The sequence below is a fragment of the Pogona vitticeps genome, chromosome 2 (assembly GCF_051106095.1).
Source record: "Pogona vitticeps strain Pit_001003342236 chromosome 2, PviZW2.1, whole genome shotgun sequence".
Classification (NCBI taxonomy): domain Eukaryota; kingdom Metazoa; phylum Chordata; class Lepidosauria; order Squamata; family Agamidae; genus Pogona; species Pogona vitticeps.
The window spans coordinates 48500391-48515404 of record NC_135784.1 but is presented as its reverse complement, the minus strand read 5'-3'; the positions used below and the strand labels follow the sequence as shown (position 1 = coordinate 48515404).

The window sequence follows — 15014 nt, the reverse complement described above, 5'->3', positions numbered from 1 at the left end:
AAAATATCCCTGAGCATTTGGCCATTACCTCTTGAGTGAAAGAATTCAGAAACAGCAATAATAGTAGATATGTTCCTTAATCTTTGTCTTCAAGTTTTCTTTGTGGTTGCTTCAATGTACAGTACACAGAAACATCCAAATAAGGCCATCTATACACTGGATCAAGAGAAAACTATGCTTGAAGGCAATATAGACACTAAGATTGCCTGCTGAAGGAACAAGTAAGCAATACACGCCCGTGAAGGCATGGAAAAGAAGCTCCATGTATCTTCTGGAATAGTAACACTGAAGAGTAGAATTCTGTGGCCTCCATACACAGTGCCACAACAGTCACATGGATGAGTTGAAATACATGGCGACTCATTAAGACTACTGTCCAAAGCATAGGAGGGAACAAGGCTAAAGCCCAACAGAGCCTAATGGGCTCACATATAAGTAAATAAACTTCAAACTCCGTTTCATTCAGATAACATTTGAACCAGTCCTTAGTCTCTTCATGGATAAAGGCTGTTATAATTCTGTTTTATTTCTCATTCTCCTCTGTAACCTCTGGTTATAATCTTGACTAATATTTGTATCTTGGTCCCTTTGCCCATCCTCTTAGTATGAAATAGTCTCTATTTTTATTGTTGTATCAACTTATAAACCACTCCATAGTGCTAGAACACTCTCTGGGTGGTTTACAGCATAGTTATGCAAACAGCATTCCTGTCCTGTCCCCAGTGAGCTGGGTAGTCATTTTACTGACAAAAGAAGGGTGGAAGGCTGAGTCAAGATTGAGCTGGCTACCTAAATCAGTCAAGATAGAACTCAGGTTGTCAGCAGAGGCTTGACTACTACAGTACTACAGTACTGTCAATGGGCTCTTCATCATTCATCAAGCTGCCCATCTTTCCTCTCTCTTCCTTCCAAACAAGACATGTTCTGGCTGTTTGTAATGGATGTTATTTATTCCCTCCCTTTTCTAGTTCCCATTTTGTCACCCCTCCCTTCTAATGCACATGTAGTTATTAGATCATATTATTAAATTTCTGAACACTTTTCTGGGCGTTTGTGTTGAAGAGTTAGATATAGAAAAAGAGACTTGAGGTATTCTGTATATTCTGCATGGCTCTACGTTAATAATTGGTGCTTAATAGGTAGATAACTAAATTCTCAGTATTATATTTTGCTTTGGGTGCCATCCGAGAGCAGATGTCTAGTCTCTGTTCCAGCCTTAGATAGGAATGCCATGTTATAACACAAAAGGACTGTACAAGAAGTTGTTGTTGTTCTTTGGTACATAGCATGAATGGAAAGTACACATCCTATGATTCAAGAACACAGAATTGTTCAACCATTATGGCATTCAGATATGCCAGGAGAAAAATTGTATGAAGGAATTTGGACTGAAGGGCAGAGGGGGCATTATATCAGTGTTGGTTAACTACATGAATTTATGGAACCTCCATGCTCAAAGGCAATTTACCATTGCACAGCAGTTGCTAAGGAAGGTAATTGGCTTCATGCCCTGCTATAGGCTAGGAATGTAAATCCTCTCTTGTCTCATGCTCTCAGGCTGGGGTGAAGAATTACAACACTTTTCTCCCTTTCAGCCAGGATGGCAAGAAATTTCCTGGGCCTTGCATTTGTGTTAGTTAGAACATTATCTTGTGCAAAAGATGCCAGTTATTGTGCAAAAAGACTTGAGTATTGCCCAAGGTTTGTAGTTCACACAAATTAGTGAATTGCCCCAAATTAGACTCATTGTTGTTTTATTTAAGAAGTCGAGTCACTATATGAATTGTTGGCGTCTTTCCAAACCTTCAGCCAGTCTTTTTGCAGTTGCTAGGTGAGTGGATTTGCATGTTAAAGAGAAAGGACTTTAATGCAACTTACAGACACCATAAGGTGGGAAGAGCTTGCTGTCTTGTGCACAGCTGGAGATGAGGAATCTCACAGGGCTTTAAAGTTTCTCATCGCATAGACACACCCAAAATTGATACTGCAAGAAATTGAAGTTGTTTTCTTTTCATTCTTGCATTAAGTTAAAGGTTCCCCTTGAAAATTTGTCCAGTTGTGTCTGACTCTAAGGCAGCGGTGCTCTTCTCCGTTTCTAACCCATAGAGCTAGCGTTTGTCCGCAGACAATCATCCATGGTCACGTGGCCAGGGTGACTAGACACAGACCGCCATTTACCTTCCCACCAAGGTGGTACCTATTTATCTACTCGCATTTTTGCATTTTGCATGTTTTCGAACCTCTTAGTATAGGCTCCCAAAAATAGGGATGTCAGGAATACTTTGCATTCTCATCAGCTTAGACTTAAGTCAGTGAAACAACAATGAAGAATTTTCAAGCCCTGCAAGATTCTCTGCTTCCAGGCAAGAGCAAGCTCAAGAAACTGCATTTTTTCCTTATCAGTATTTCTTTAGGGTTCACAAATTGTGTGTAAAACTAATGCTCTTTCCTTCTGAGAAGCTAAGTATGTACAAGTGTGGAATGATTGCCTGATTGTTTAAAAAGATGCAAACAACCTGTTGATGTTTTTAAGCTATAAAAAATCATGGTCAGTATCTTGTTCTTTGGGCACATCATGAGAAGGAAAGATTTTCTAGAAAAGACAATAATGCCAGGAAAAATTGAGGGTAGCAGGAAAAGAGGAAGATGAAACATGAGATGGATTGACTATCAATTGAGTTTACAAAAGCTAAGCAGGGCTTGCTGAGGACAGGGTATTTTGGAGATCAGTCATTCATAGGGTCACCATAGTGGGAGGTGGCTTGATGGCACACAACTACAAAAACAAATATCTTCTTGGGATTAGATGTAAAACAGAAGTTGCAGACAAATCTTTGGAGAGGTGCTTGTCATATGATTGTGTTTTAAAACAAGCAACAGGCACATGGCTGGCATGTCACATAACAGACATGGCTGCCTTTACAATTTCTGTTCTGCTCATGATAACTTAAAGGGTTACTGAACCATGCAACAGATGTCTTTGGCACAATTTTAGTGATTAGCTCTATTTGGAAAACTTTGTTTCATTTGCGCAAAAAAGAACACCCAGAAACAACCAAGCACCACAAAATATCTCACCCTTTTGCATGGTAAGGAGAATAATTTTGCAGTTCCTCATCCTTGTGTAAAAAAAACAAGCATGGGTTTTCTTCCCTTGGACAAGAGCATCTAGTTGGATGTATACTTGCACCTTCATCTTTGAATATTTATTCATACAATAGACCCACTGAATTCCATAAATAATTGTACTGACACATGCAAGCATAACAGGGTTTTGATTTTCACTTAATTGCATTCCATTTTGTCTTTGCCTAATTAATGAGAAACACCAACAGTCAAACTTCTCTTCCACATAAGATTGGTTGAACAAGTTCTTTTGCAAACTCCAGCAACTCTTGTACTGGAATTTTATGTCTGTACATCTTTTAAAAATCAGTCATTTACTGGTTTTTTTTGCCTAGCCTGTTCCTGAAGAATTACAAAATGGTGAAGGATTTGGTTATGTTGTTGCTTTCCGACCTCTTGGCATTACAACCTGGATACAGACAGTTGTTACATCACCTGACACGCCCAGATACGTCTTTCGAAATGAAAGCATCCTGCCATTTTCACCGTATGAAGTCAAGGTTGGAGTATATAATAATAAAGGAGAAGGTCCTTTTAGTCCAGTGGCTACAGTGTATTCTGCTGAAGAGGGTGGGTTTTTTTTTAAAAAAAATCTCTTTCATAGCTTTTGTTAAATTATTTTCCATACAAATGAATGGAGTGGATATTTGCTTAGCTAGTGTCAGTGAACCCATTTTAATTAGCTGGCAGCTAAGATTTATCTTCCTTTTTTTTTTATCAGCGCTACTGCTTTTGTTTCGTTTTTGTTTTCTAATACAGAGCCTTCTATAGCACCTTCTGGTATGTCTGCAAACAGTGTCTCATCTTCTGTCATTGAAGTGTCCTGGAATGCCATTCCTTGGAAAATGAGTAATGGGAGACTGCTGGGCTATGAGGTAAAAATAAAATCCTGTGAAGATAACACTGTTTCCCAAAATGGCTCTGCTAGGGTTCTTTTAGTTTCAAATCATTATTCATGTGTGGGTTGGAACCAAAGCTTACTGTTAAAAATCAGCTGCTCTTTCTTTGTTTCTTTATGGGAAAATGACTCATGCAAACATCTGGTGATATATTATTATTTTTTTTTTACTCTGCTTCCACCTCTCCCCCTAAAATTTTGGTGTGGAGGTTGCCTGAGAGGCCAGCTATTCAAAGCCAGAAAGGCAGTTTTCTGTATCTGAATCTAGATGAACACATGGTAGAGTTGCAAATAATCTGGTCTTTGGGGGAGTATAAAAGCCAAATGTAAATATTCACAGATTTTTTGTGTGTGTGCAGAACTTGAGCTTTGCCTTATTTGTTGGCATTACACCAGATCAATCACGGCAAGCTCACTAAAATTGCACTGAGAATGGAAATCGGCTGGCAGTCAGCTCCTGCTGTCACTGTCTGTATATGCCTAGTTAATATCTACCGAATCTCCTGCCACTAGTGTGGCAAAGATAAGCACAGTATCTCAACCTCCATTAACACAAGCCAAACTGTATTTAAATACACATGGTTGTGTTCCATCCTTCTTTCATGAAGGCGGTAAAAGTGTATATAGATGATGCCTTTATAGCAACTGATGTTTAAGCAGACTACCAAAGGAAGTCAGGTGCGAAATTTGATACTGCCATTTGCAATATAAAAAAGTGATAGCCAGTCTAGGGTGCCCATGTAATGACAGAACACCACAGAGTAACTGTAACTTCTACCTATTAAGGCTGAGCTGTTTATTTGGGTTTTAAACAAAAAGATGCATATTTTAAACAATGAGATGCAGTGCCATTTCCTGTTATGGTGTGAAAATAAAAAGGCATTCTAGCCATTGGAAGTAAGTTGTAAGTTATTAGGATGCAGATCTGAGTAAATGGAAAGTTGAATGAATAAATAAATAAATAAATACACAATGTCAACATGTTTTAAGTAGCCTCTGATTTCGACCTGCTAGGTAAGATATTGGAATAATGGTGGAAAAGAACAGTCTTCAAACAGAGTAAAAGTCATCGGAAATGAAACATCAGTAAGAATAACAGACCTGATGAGCAACCTGGTGTATTTCACAGCCGTTCGTGCATACAACAGTGCGGGAGCAGGTCCGTTTAGTGCCACTGTGAATGCTACCACCAAAAAAACACGTAGGTATCATCAGGAGAGGAAATGATGTAATTGTGTTCCTTTACCTGCAAAGGGGGTGGGGGTGGGGATTAACTTTTTTAATAGGTTAGTGCAAGATGAGACAATGTAAGTTCCATTGTGCTTTAGAAATAGCTTATGTGTTTTTGCTAAGTAAAAAAAAACTGTCAGTAAATACCTATATCTCTTTTCTCTGTCTTGTGGGAAGATAGTAACAATACAATTTGCATTTAATGGAACACATAAAATTGGGGCTTTTGTGTTGACACAAGCAAGCAATTGGGTCTCAGCATATTTAAATCAAAGCATTCTCAGTGCAGCAGAAACAACATTTGATAATACTGATAGTAATCTAATGGTAGCCAGTTTCTTCTGCCTGTGGGAATCTAAAGCTTTGTTTCAGCTATGTGTGTAAATAGAGCCTGGTTCTGATCCCAAGGTTCAGCCCATCTCATTTTGATCTCTGCATGGAAGATTTCAAGCTGGGGATGTGTTACTGCTGTAGTAAATATTAGCACTTCTTATAGATTATTATACATGTCTACCAATATGTCTATGTGGCATGCAAATACACAATATTTGCATACTAGAAAATATAGTGAAATCTCCAGCCAAATCACAGTAGCAATGGCAAGGAAAACATCTTAATATTGTTTTAAATAGTTAAATCATTTGAAACTTCCACAAAGAAAGAGAGAATCAGAAAGTGATCCTGTTTTCAGCACTCACTGTAAAATGAGTACTGGTTCTGCCTTCCGGACTTCTTAGGGAAGAAAAGTCCAAAGAATGCATGATATTCCTGTGACAGCATGTTTTTGTGATGGTGTCTGATGACGTTCACTTGGTTATGCAGTACTTCAGTGAAGACTCTGCTCATTATCTGAGTTCAATATTGGGCTCCAGTAGCCGGCTTGAGGTTGATTCAACCTTCCATTGATCTGAGATCAGCGAATTGAGTACCCAGCTTGCTGAAACAAGGGGCAATGTGTAACCTGCATAAATAAATTGTAAACCACCCAGAAAAACATTTCAACCTAACAAGAAAGAAGTTCAGTTGTCATGACTCAGCTTCCAGACACCAAGAGAGTGTTTTAACCACTGTGGGGTGATATATAAACACCACACTTTGCTTTTTTGCTTTATGGGTCCAGTTGTTGTTGTTTAGTCCTTAAGTCATGTCCAACTCTTCGTGACCCCATGCCTTCACAGGACTTTCTCCCTGGTGAGAATTTTGCAAACCACTTGTGCAACATCAAGTTATGAAGGCCAGATATGAAGAATATGTACTTACTTTTATGTACTTTCACCAAAATAAACAAGGCTGGGGTTTCCGAAGAATGTTCTTTTATAAAGGGCAGTATGAAGTCAGCCTGTGACTGGAATTTGAGAGGCAGCACAAAAAGGTAGAAAAGGCATATGTGAGTGACTCACTCCTGTATTTGACTATGAAACTCAGGGGATGGGGTGGAAACAGTTTCACATAGATTTATCTCACATCGCATCTATGATTTATGAAAGTACACTGGTGTCTCACTTGATGACGATAATCTGTTCCTTTCAAATCACTGTTAAGCGAAATGGTCGTCAAGCGAAAGTAAAAAACGATTGAAATACATTGAAAACCGGTCAATGCATTCCAATGGGCAAAATACCTCATTGTGCAGCGAAGATCCTCCATAGGGCGGCCATTTTCTAATACCTGTAAAGCGAAGAATCCATCCTGAACATAGTGGGGAGCCATTTACACAATGGGGAGCCATTTTGAAAACCTGAGAATCAGCTGTTTTTGATCGTCGTGAAGCAAAAAATCAGTTCCCAAAGCAGGGAACCGATCGTCGCCAAGTGGATTTTCCCCATTTAAACATTGTTTTGCGATCGCAATAGCAGTCGCAAAAAACTCATCGTAAAGCGGATTCGTCGTGGAGTGGGGTAATCGTCAAGTGGGGCACCACAGTATGGATATATGTTCTGTTCTATGTGAAGGAAGCATAGATAGTTGCAAAGGACCTGGATTTTTTTATTAGTCTCAAATTCATCATTTATACATGAAGCTGCTACTTATGCACATTTGTTGTTCTTGTTTAATCATTAATTCGTGTCCAACTCTTCATGACCCCATGGACCAGAGCATGCCAGGCCCTCCTGCCTTCTACTGCCTCCCGGAGTTGGGTCCAATTCATGTTAGTCGCTTCAGTGACATTATTCAAACATCTCGTCCTCTGTTGTCCCCTTCTCTTGCCTTCACTCTTTCCCAACATCAGGGGCTTTTCCATGGAGATTTCTATTCTCATGAGATGGCAAAAGTATTGGTGCCTCAGCTTCAGGATCTGCCCTTCCAGTGAACACTCAGGGTTGATCTCCTTCAGAATGGATAGGTTTGATCTTCTTGCAGACTAGGGGACTCTCAAGTGTCTCCTCCAGCAACAGAATTCAAAAGCATCAATTCTTCAGCGGTCAGCCTTCTTTATGGTCCAACTCTTAACTTCCATACATCGCTCCTGGAAAAACCACAGCTTTGACTATGTGGACCTTTGTCAGCAAGGTGATGTCTCTGCTTTTTAAGATGCTGTCTAGGTTTGTCATAGCTTTCCTCCCAAGAAGCAGGTGTCTTTTAATTTCGTGGCTGTTGTCATCATCTGCAGTGATCACAGAGCCCAAGAAAGTAAAATCTATCACTGCCTCCATATCTTCCCCTTCTATTTGCCAGGAGGTGATGGGACCAGTGGCCATGATCTTAGTTTTTTTTTATGTTGAGCTTCGGATTATTTTTTGTGCTCTCCTCTTTCACCCTCATTTAAAGGCTCCATAATTCCTCCTCAGTTTCTGCCATCAGAGAGGTATCATCTGCATATCTGAAGTTGTTAATATTTCTTCCAGCAATCTTAATTCCATTTTATGATTCATCCAGTCCTGCCTTTCGCATGATGTGTTCTGCATATTAAGTTAAATAAGCAGAGAGACAATATACAGCCTTGTCATACTCCTTTCTCAATTTTGAACCAATCAGTTTTTCCATATCCAGTTCTAACTGTTGCTTCCTGACCCACATACAGATTTCTCAGGAGATAGATAAGGTGATCGGGCACTCCCATTTCTTTCAAAACTTGCCAGAGTTTGCTGTGGTCCACTCAGCCAAAGGCTTTTGCATAGTCAATGAAACAGGATTAGATAATTTTTTCTGGAACTCTCTGGCTTTCTCCATAATCCAGCACATGTTAGCAATTTGGTCTCTAGTTCCCATGCCCCTTCAAAATCCAGCTTGTACTTCTGTGATTTCTCGGTCCACATACTGCTGAAGCCTGCCTTGCGGGATTTTGAGCATAGCATATGGAATGAGTGCAATTTTACGGTAGTTGGAGCATTCTTTGGCACTGCCCTTCTTTGGGATTGGGATGTAGACTGATCTTTTCCAATCCTCTGGCCACTGCTGAGTTTTCCAAACTTGCTAGCATATTGAGTGTAGCACCTTAACAGCGTCATCTTTTAAGGTTTTAAATAGTTCAACTGGAATGTATTCACCTCCACTAGCCTTGTTGTTAGCCATGCTCTCTAAGGCCCTCTTGACTTCACTGTCCAGGATGTCTGGCTCAAGGTCAGCAACCACACGATCTGGGTTGTCTGGGACATCCAGATCTTTCTGATATAATTCCTCTGTGTATTCTTACCATGTCTTTCCTCTGTGTATTATTGCCAACTTTCTTTTATTTTCCTCTGTTTATTTACACTGTTCATTTAAGTGCTTCTTCTCTCTCCTTCCTATTCTTTGGAAGTCTGCATTTAATTTTCTTTAACTTTCCCTATCTCATGGTTGTTGTGGGGTTTTCGGGCTCTCTGGCTGTGTTCTGAAGTTTGTTCTTCCTAACGTTTCACTAGTCTCAGTGGCCGGCATCTTCAGAGGACAGCACTCTGTGTGTCCCTGAGAACTCTTTCCCTATCTCCCTTGCATTTTGTTTCCCTTCTCTTCTCTGCTATTTGTAAGGCCTCACGGGACAGCCACTTCCCTTCCTTGCACTTCATTTTCTTTGGTATGGTTTTTGTTGCTGCCTCCTGTACAATGTTTCAAGCCTCCATCCATAGTTCTTAAGGCACTCTGTCCACCAAATCTAGTTCCTTAAATCTGTTCTTCATTTCCATTGTGTATTCATAAGGGAAGTTGGTTTAGATCACTGGTTCTTAACCTTGGGTTACTCAGGAGTTTTGGACTGCAACTCCCAGAAGCCTTCACCACCAGCTGTCCTGACTGGGGTTTCTAGGAGTTGCAGTTCAAAAGCATCCGAGCAACAAAGGTTAAGAACCACTGGTTTAGATTATACCTGAGTAGCCCAGTGGTTTTTCCTACTCTCTTGAATTTAAGCTTTAGTTTTACTAAAAGAAGCTGATGATCAGAGCCACAATCAGCTCCAGGTCTTGTTTTTGCTGACTGTATAGAGCTTCTCCATCTTTGACTGCAGAGAACACAATCAATCTGATTTCAGTATTGCCCATCTGGTGATGTCCATGTGTAGAGTTGCCTCTTGTGTTGTTGAAAAAGAGTGTGATGACCAGCTTGTTCTCTTGAGAAAACTGAACAGTACTAGCCTTTGGCCTGCTTTGCTTTGAACTCCTAGGTCAAACTTACCTGTTGTTACTTTTATCTCTTGACTCCCTACTTTAGTATTCCAGTCCCCTATAATAAGAAGAACATCACTCTTTTGTGTCGGTTCTAGAATGTGTTGTAAGTCTTCATAGAATTAGTCAATTTCAGCCTCTTCAGCATTGGTGGTTGGTGCTTAAATGTGGATTACTGTGATGTTGAAAGGTCTACTTTGGATTCGTACTGAAATCATTCTATCATTTTTGAGATTGTATCCCACTTTTCCCACTCTTTTCTTAACTATGAGGGCTACTCCATATCTTCTAAGGGATTCTTGCCCACAATAGTAGATATGATAATCATCTGAATTGAATTCGCCCATTCCCATCCATTTTAGTTCACTGACGTCCAGGATGTCAATGTTTATTCTTACCATCTCCTGTTTGACCACATCCAGCTTCCCAAGGTTCATAGATCTTACATTCCAGGTTCCTATGCAGTATTTTTCTTTGCAGCATCAGACTTTCCTTTCACTTCCACACACTTCCACAGGTGAGCATCCTTTTGCCTTTGGTCCAGCCACTTCATTAGCTCTGGAGCTACTTGTACTTGTCCTCCTCTCTTCCTCAGTAGCATGTTGGAGGCCTTCCAACCTGAGGTGCTCATCTTCCAGTGTCATATCTGTTAGCCTTTTGTTTATGTCTCTGGAGTTTGCTTGGCAAAGATACTGGAGTGGCTTGCCATTTCCGGCTCCAGATGGATCATATTTACCATATTTTTCACTTCATAAGACGAAAAGGTGAACGGAAAGAGACTCCTCCTTCCTGCTTTGTTTCTCCAATACAGGAGCCATCTGGGTGATGCAAGCAGGCAGATGCAGTCAGGTATTCTAATGCCTGTGCACTGGATGATTGTGGGAGGAACACCCGGCCCCTGATGGGGGTCCCGCGGGGCACCCCAAAACACTGAGGAGCTCTCTTGGCCTCTGGCAGGACCGGGGCTGTGCAGCCCTGTTCTGAGCAGGAGGTACGGTTGGGGGAGTCGCCATGCCTTGGGGGAGCAGGGTGCGGGAGAGGCAGGAGGCACGGGGGCCACTCCAATTCATACTTACCTGGCAGGGGAAATACCATGATCACAAAGGTGGTTTTCTCAGGCTGAGGCTCATCCATTGCACTTCGGGTGTGCTGATCCCTGTGATTTCCCCAAATGTGGGAAACTTGACTGCATAATTTGTGATAGTGGGGGGCTGTTTTTGTGCTTTCCTGTGGTCTTTCAAGAATCACTTTGATATCTTTTCCCTTCACCAGGACTCACTGCAAAGGCAGCGAGTCCTGGTGACATCTTAGATTGCATTCCCCTCTTTTTCTCCCCAGTGGCAAAGGAAGAGAGCAAAAGGAGTCACCGTGATCAGGAGCCAGGGGACTGCTTTGAGTCCTTTTGCCCTCTTCCTTGCTGCTGGGGGAATGCCATCCAAGACCAAGACCCACTTCATTTCCAAAGGCAGTGCAGACGAAGGGATTGCTTTTCCCCGTGCTGCTTTTGCAAAGGCGGTCTCAGTGACTTGGATCTGGCATTCCCCCAAACCAAAGAAAACTATTTGCTTCAGAATTTTTTTTCAGTTTTTTCCCCTCTAAAAATTATGTGTGTCTTATAGTCAGGTGCATCTTATGGAGTCAAAAATACACTAGTCAGAACTCTCCACTATGATCTGTCCATCTTGGGTGTCCATGCACGTCATAGCCCATAGCTTCTCTGAATTACTCAAGCCCCTTTGCCACAACAAGACAGGAGTCCACTGGATCCAATACCTTTGGCTAATTGGGTTTATTATTCTTTGTCTTTCTCTGCGTATTCATGTGAAAGATTTGAACTAACATCTTTCTGTATTCTCCTAGACTGAAGCAAGTAAAAAGATTATGATAACACATATAGTCATGACAGCAAATGATACTCAGGAACATTATGATGTATGTTTTACTACACTTTCATTTTATTGCAGAAGTTCAAGCAATTGCTTAGTGAGATACAAGAACCTCATTTATATGCTCCTTGAATGTTTTGGAGATTTTGCATTGTATTGTTTTCAGACTTGATATGGGCATATGCCTCCAAAAATGAATGAATTTGTTTTTGAAGAATGAAAAACAAATTGCCTTATTTCTTGAGCCATTACAAGGAGCTTGGGACAAAACAATATTCCTCCTTTTTGCCAGATTTTTTCCTTTGAGAGCTTCCCTCCTTTTCTATTATCCTGAGGCAGAATTTCACAACTGGAGACTTCCCAGAGACTGCTGCCTTTGTGCAATCAGCTCTCATAAATGCATTGGACTGGAGCCTTCCTCTTTCTTTTCTTTTTCTTTTTTTCATTTTATTTTATTTTAGACATTTGGTGTATTTTCTGTCGCAAAAATGTGAGCATTTCTAAATTAAAATAATGTGCCCACCAACATAAGGCCTAAATGAATTAGGCAGCTCTCAAAGAATACTGTGGATTAATTTAGATTATTATTAAAAATGTTTAAGGCACCCTGTTTGAGTACCTTTTTCTTTTTCAAAAGTAGGTTCAGGAAACCAATCAGAAAGTTGGCTATAACCCTTTGATCCTTACTGCAATGCCACTCCAAATTTGGGTGCACATCTATCATTTGCATAGGGAAAAAAACAATTTCATCTGAGGCATATTTTTTTCTCATTAAGTAGATTCAGAAGACCCAGTGCCACTGTGGAGAGCAAAACATTAAATGCCTCCTACCCCTTACATTACAGTCTCTCACTGTATTAGTTCCCTGTGCTCACTTTGGACTAAGATAAAGCAGTGATGTAACTGCATTCTTCACATAAATGATGCTCTGTAATTTGGCTTTGAGGTGATGATGGTTTTGAACTTCCAGAAAAAGGGAGTTCTGCAGCAATGAAGCAATCATTGAACACACTTGTAAATAGTGTTGCTTTTTGAAGAAGATCAGTGGAAAGTACATTTAAATGGACGGTTGTATCAAACTGTTAGACCCAACTAGAATGGACCCACTAAAAGTATGGGTCTTACTGAGCCCCATCTTTTTAGTGTGCCCTCACTAGCTGGATTTACTATTGGATTCAGCCCTATATACTGTAGATTCAGCCATAGAGAAGATTTATTCTTCAATACATAGCATCAAATGCAAAAGTATTCCCAGTTGTGTTGTGAAGACCTAGTGACCTAATCTGCATTCCTACCAGCCCATCACTTTTTAAGACCTATGAAAATATAAACCTCCTAGAAGTAAGCTACATGGGCTATGTTACATGTAGCTTACTTACCTTCTTGGCCACAATCTGATTAGTTACACCAGCTGGAATAATTCAAATGATGTAAAATTTGCCTCTGAAATTGCCACAAGTCAAGAAGTCAGTGCATGTGTTTGTTATTGAGCAAATGTCTTAGGACTTTAGCAAGCAACGGCAAATACCCACAGTGACTTCTTAATTTGCCTCCAAAATTACATTGCACTGCTGTCAAAATATAGCTGGATTTTTGTAGATATGCTAGTGAAGTTCTTAGATCATGGATTTTGAACAAACCTTAAAATCATATTTTAAAATGGAAGAATTGTTTTATAAGCTTCAAAATCCTCTCCACTGAGATTCAAATCCAATATAGGGAATAATTCTACTTTGCACTTCCATTTAACTCCAGTACCTTCCCCATCCTCTAAAACCATTCTCTCAAAATGAATATACCCTTCTATTTCCAACCCTTAAAATAATGTCTGGATCAGAGGTAGAAATTTTGGGGAAAAAGACAAGGGAATCGGCTTTATTTCCTTCTGTCACCATATCACTGTGGCTACAAGGGAGATGGTGTTCATGATACATTTAATTCTCCCAAGATCTCCTGCATTCGTGCCAAAATCATCATCACCTGCCATTGTTGCCTGCAGTCTTTGGCAATGTTAACAGAGGAAGAGGGTGGAAGGGGCAAACAATTCTCCCCACATACTTGAACATATGAATTACACGAGTTGCAGAGAAGTCTCCAGTGTGTAGCAGTCAGACATGTCATCTAATATCAACCCTGCCTCGCACACTGGCACCTTTCACAAATTAATTTGGGATCACAGGACTAAGAGATCTCACAAGTTTAACTAAAAATTTTTCATATTCCCCTCCCATCATTCAGGGAAATTGAGTGGTGGAATAATGGGGTGGGGGCTTCAAATATTTATCCTTGCAAATCTTTTCTACATTAGATGACATGGTTAAACAACATATTAATACACTGTAAGAACTGTGTAAAATGTGCACTGGCAAATTTCTCTTCATGTCACAATGTCAGGAAGTTAGACTAATTAGAACTCTTAAGGGGTATAGTCAGTTGCATCTCCAACACTCTGAAATTCAGCATGAGTTTCATAATTCTCATCATAGTTTATTATCTCACAGTGGGCCAGTAATAATTGAGACTATCTCTTAATTGCAACTTTCTGATGTGATGTGGAGATGAAAATGTAAATTTAAATATAGATTTGGAAACTGGTGAAGAGCATCCCTGAAATTAAGCAAGGAGAAGCTAGTTATTGTAATTACCCTGCAGCTATTTAAGTTATAATGTTACTATTCTATAGTAATTGAAAAAGCAAAATCATTTTCAATGACCTTTGTATTTTTAATTATAATCCTAATAAAAGGTTGAAAAGTGCATGTTTAACTTGCAAAACTTGCAGCAAGTCAAGGGCAGTGCTATAGAGCTGTGTATTATAGTCCCGCGCTCCCACCTTGTTAATATGGAGCTATGGGAAATGAAAACTGCTATTTCATCTTTACTTTTCCTTAAAAAAAATCTTAAGGGTAAACTTGAAGACTGCTGCTCAGAAAGTGGTAGAAGAACATGACATATTCTTTTGGCTATTAGTATATGGGGTTCCCTCTGTTTTGTCCCTGGTCAAAGATTTACTTGAATAACGGTAAAGATGATCCAGAGTTTGAGGACTGAGTATCATCACTGTGCTGAGGATGGCCATCTCTGTTCTTTTTCCCAATGGATGCCAAGAAACCTGTAGGAGTTCTGTCTGGATCTAGTAAGGGACTAGAAGTGGGTAGATAAACTGTGGTCAAGCCCAGACAATGTCCTGCTGTGTAGCAAACAAGTCAGCACAAACTTGGGAGTTGTTCTGGATGGGGTGGCACAACATGCCCTAAATATAGTGCCATTCCTTCTGAAGGATCAGTACCTGGTAGT

At 40.1% G+C, this 15014-nt stretch overlaps 1 protein-coding gene and 1 non-coding gene across 4 annotated transcripts in view; both read left to right on the top strand.

Moving 5' to 3' along the window:
* CNTN3 (contactin 3) overlaps positions 1-15014 on the top strand; it is a 297168-nt gene that overhangs the window by 263890 nt on the left and 18264 nt on the right. For all 3 annotated transcript variants that reach the window (XM_072989444.2, XM_020811500.3, XM_078385204.1), the window contains exons 16-18: positions 3462-3696; positions 3886-4001; positions 5039-5225. In XM_072989444.2, coding sequence (XP_072845545.2) covers positions 3462-3696; positions 3886-4001; positions 5039-5225 — 538 coding nt within the window. The remainder of the gene's footprint in view (positions 1-3461; positions 3697-3885; positions 4002-5038; positions 5226-15014) is intronic.
* On the top strand, positions 10900-11063 carry LOC140705337 (U1 spliceosomal RNA). The gene has a single exon (XR_012084754.1). It is a non-coding gene; the product is annotated as a U1 spliceosomal RNA (small nuclear RNA).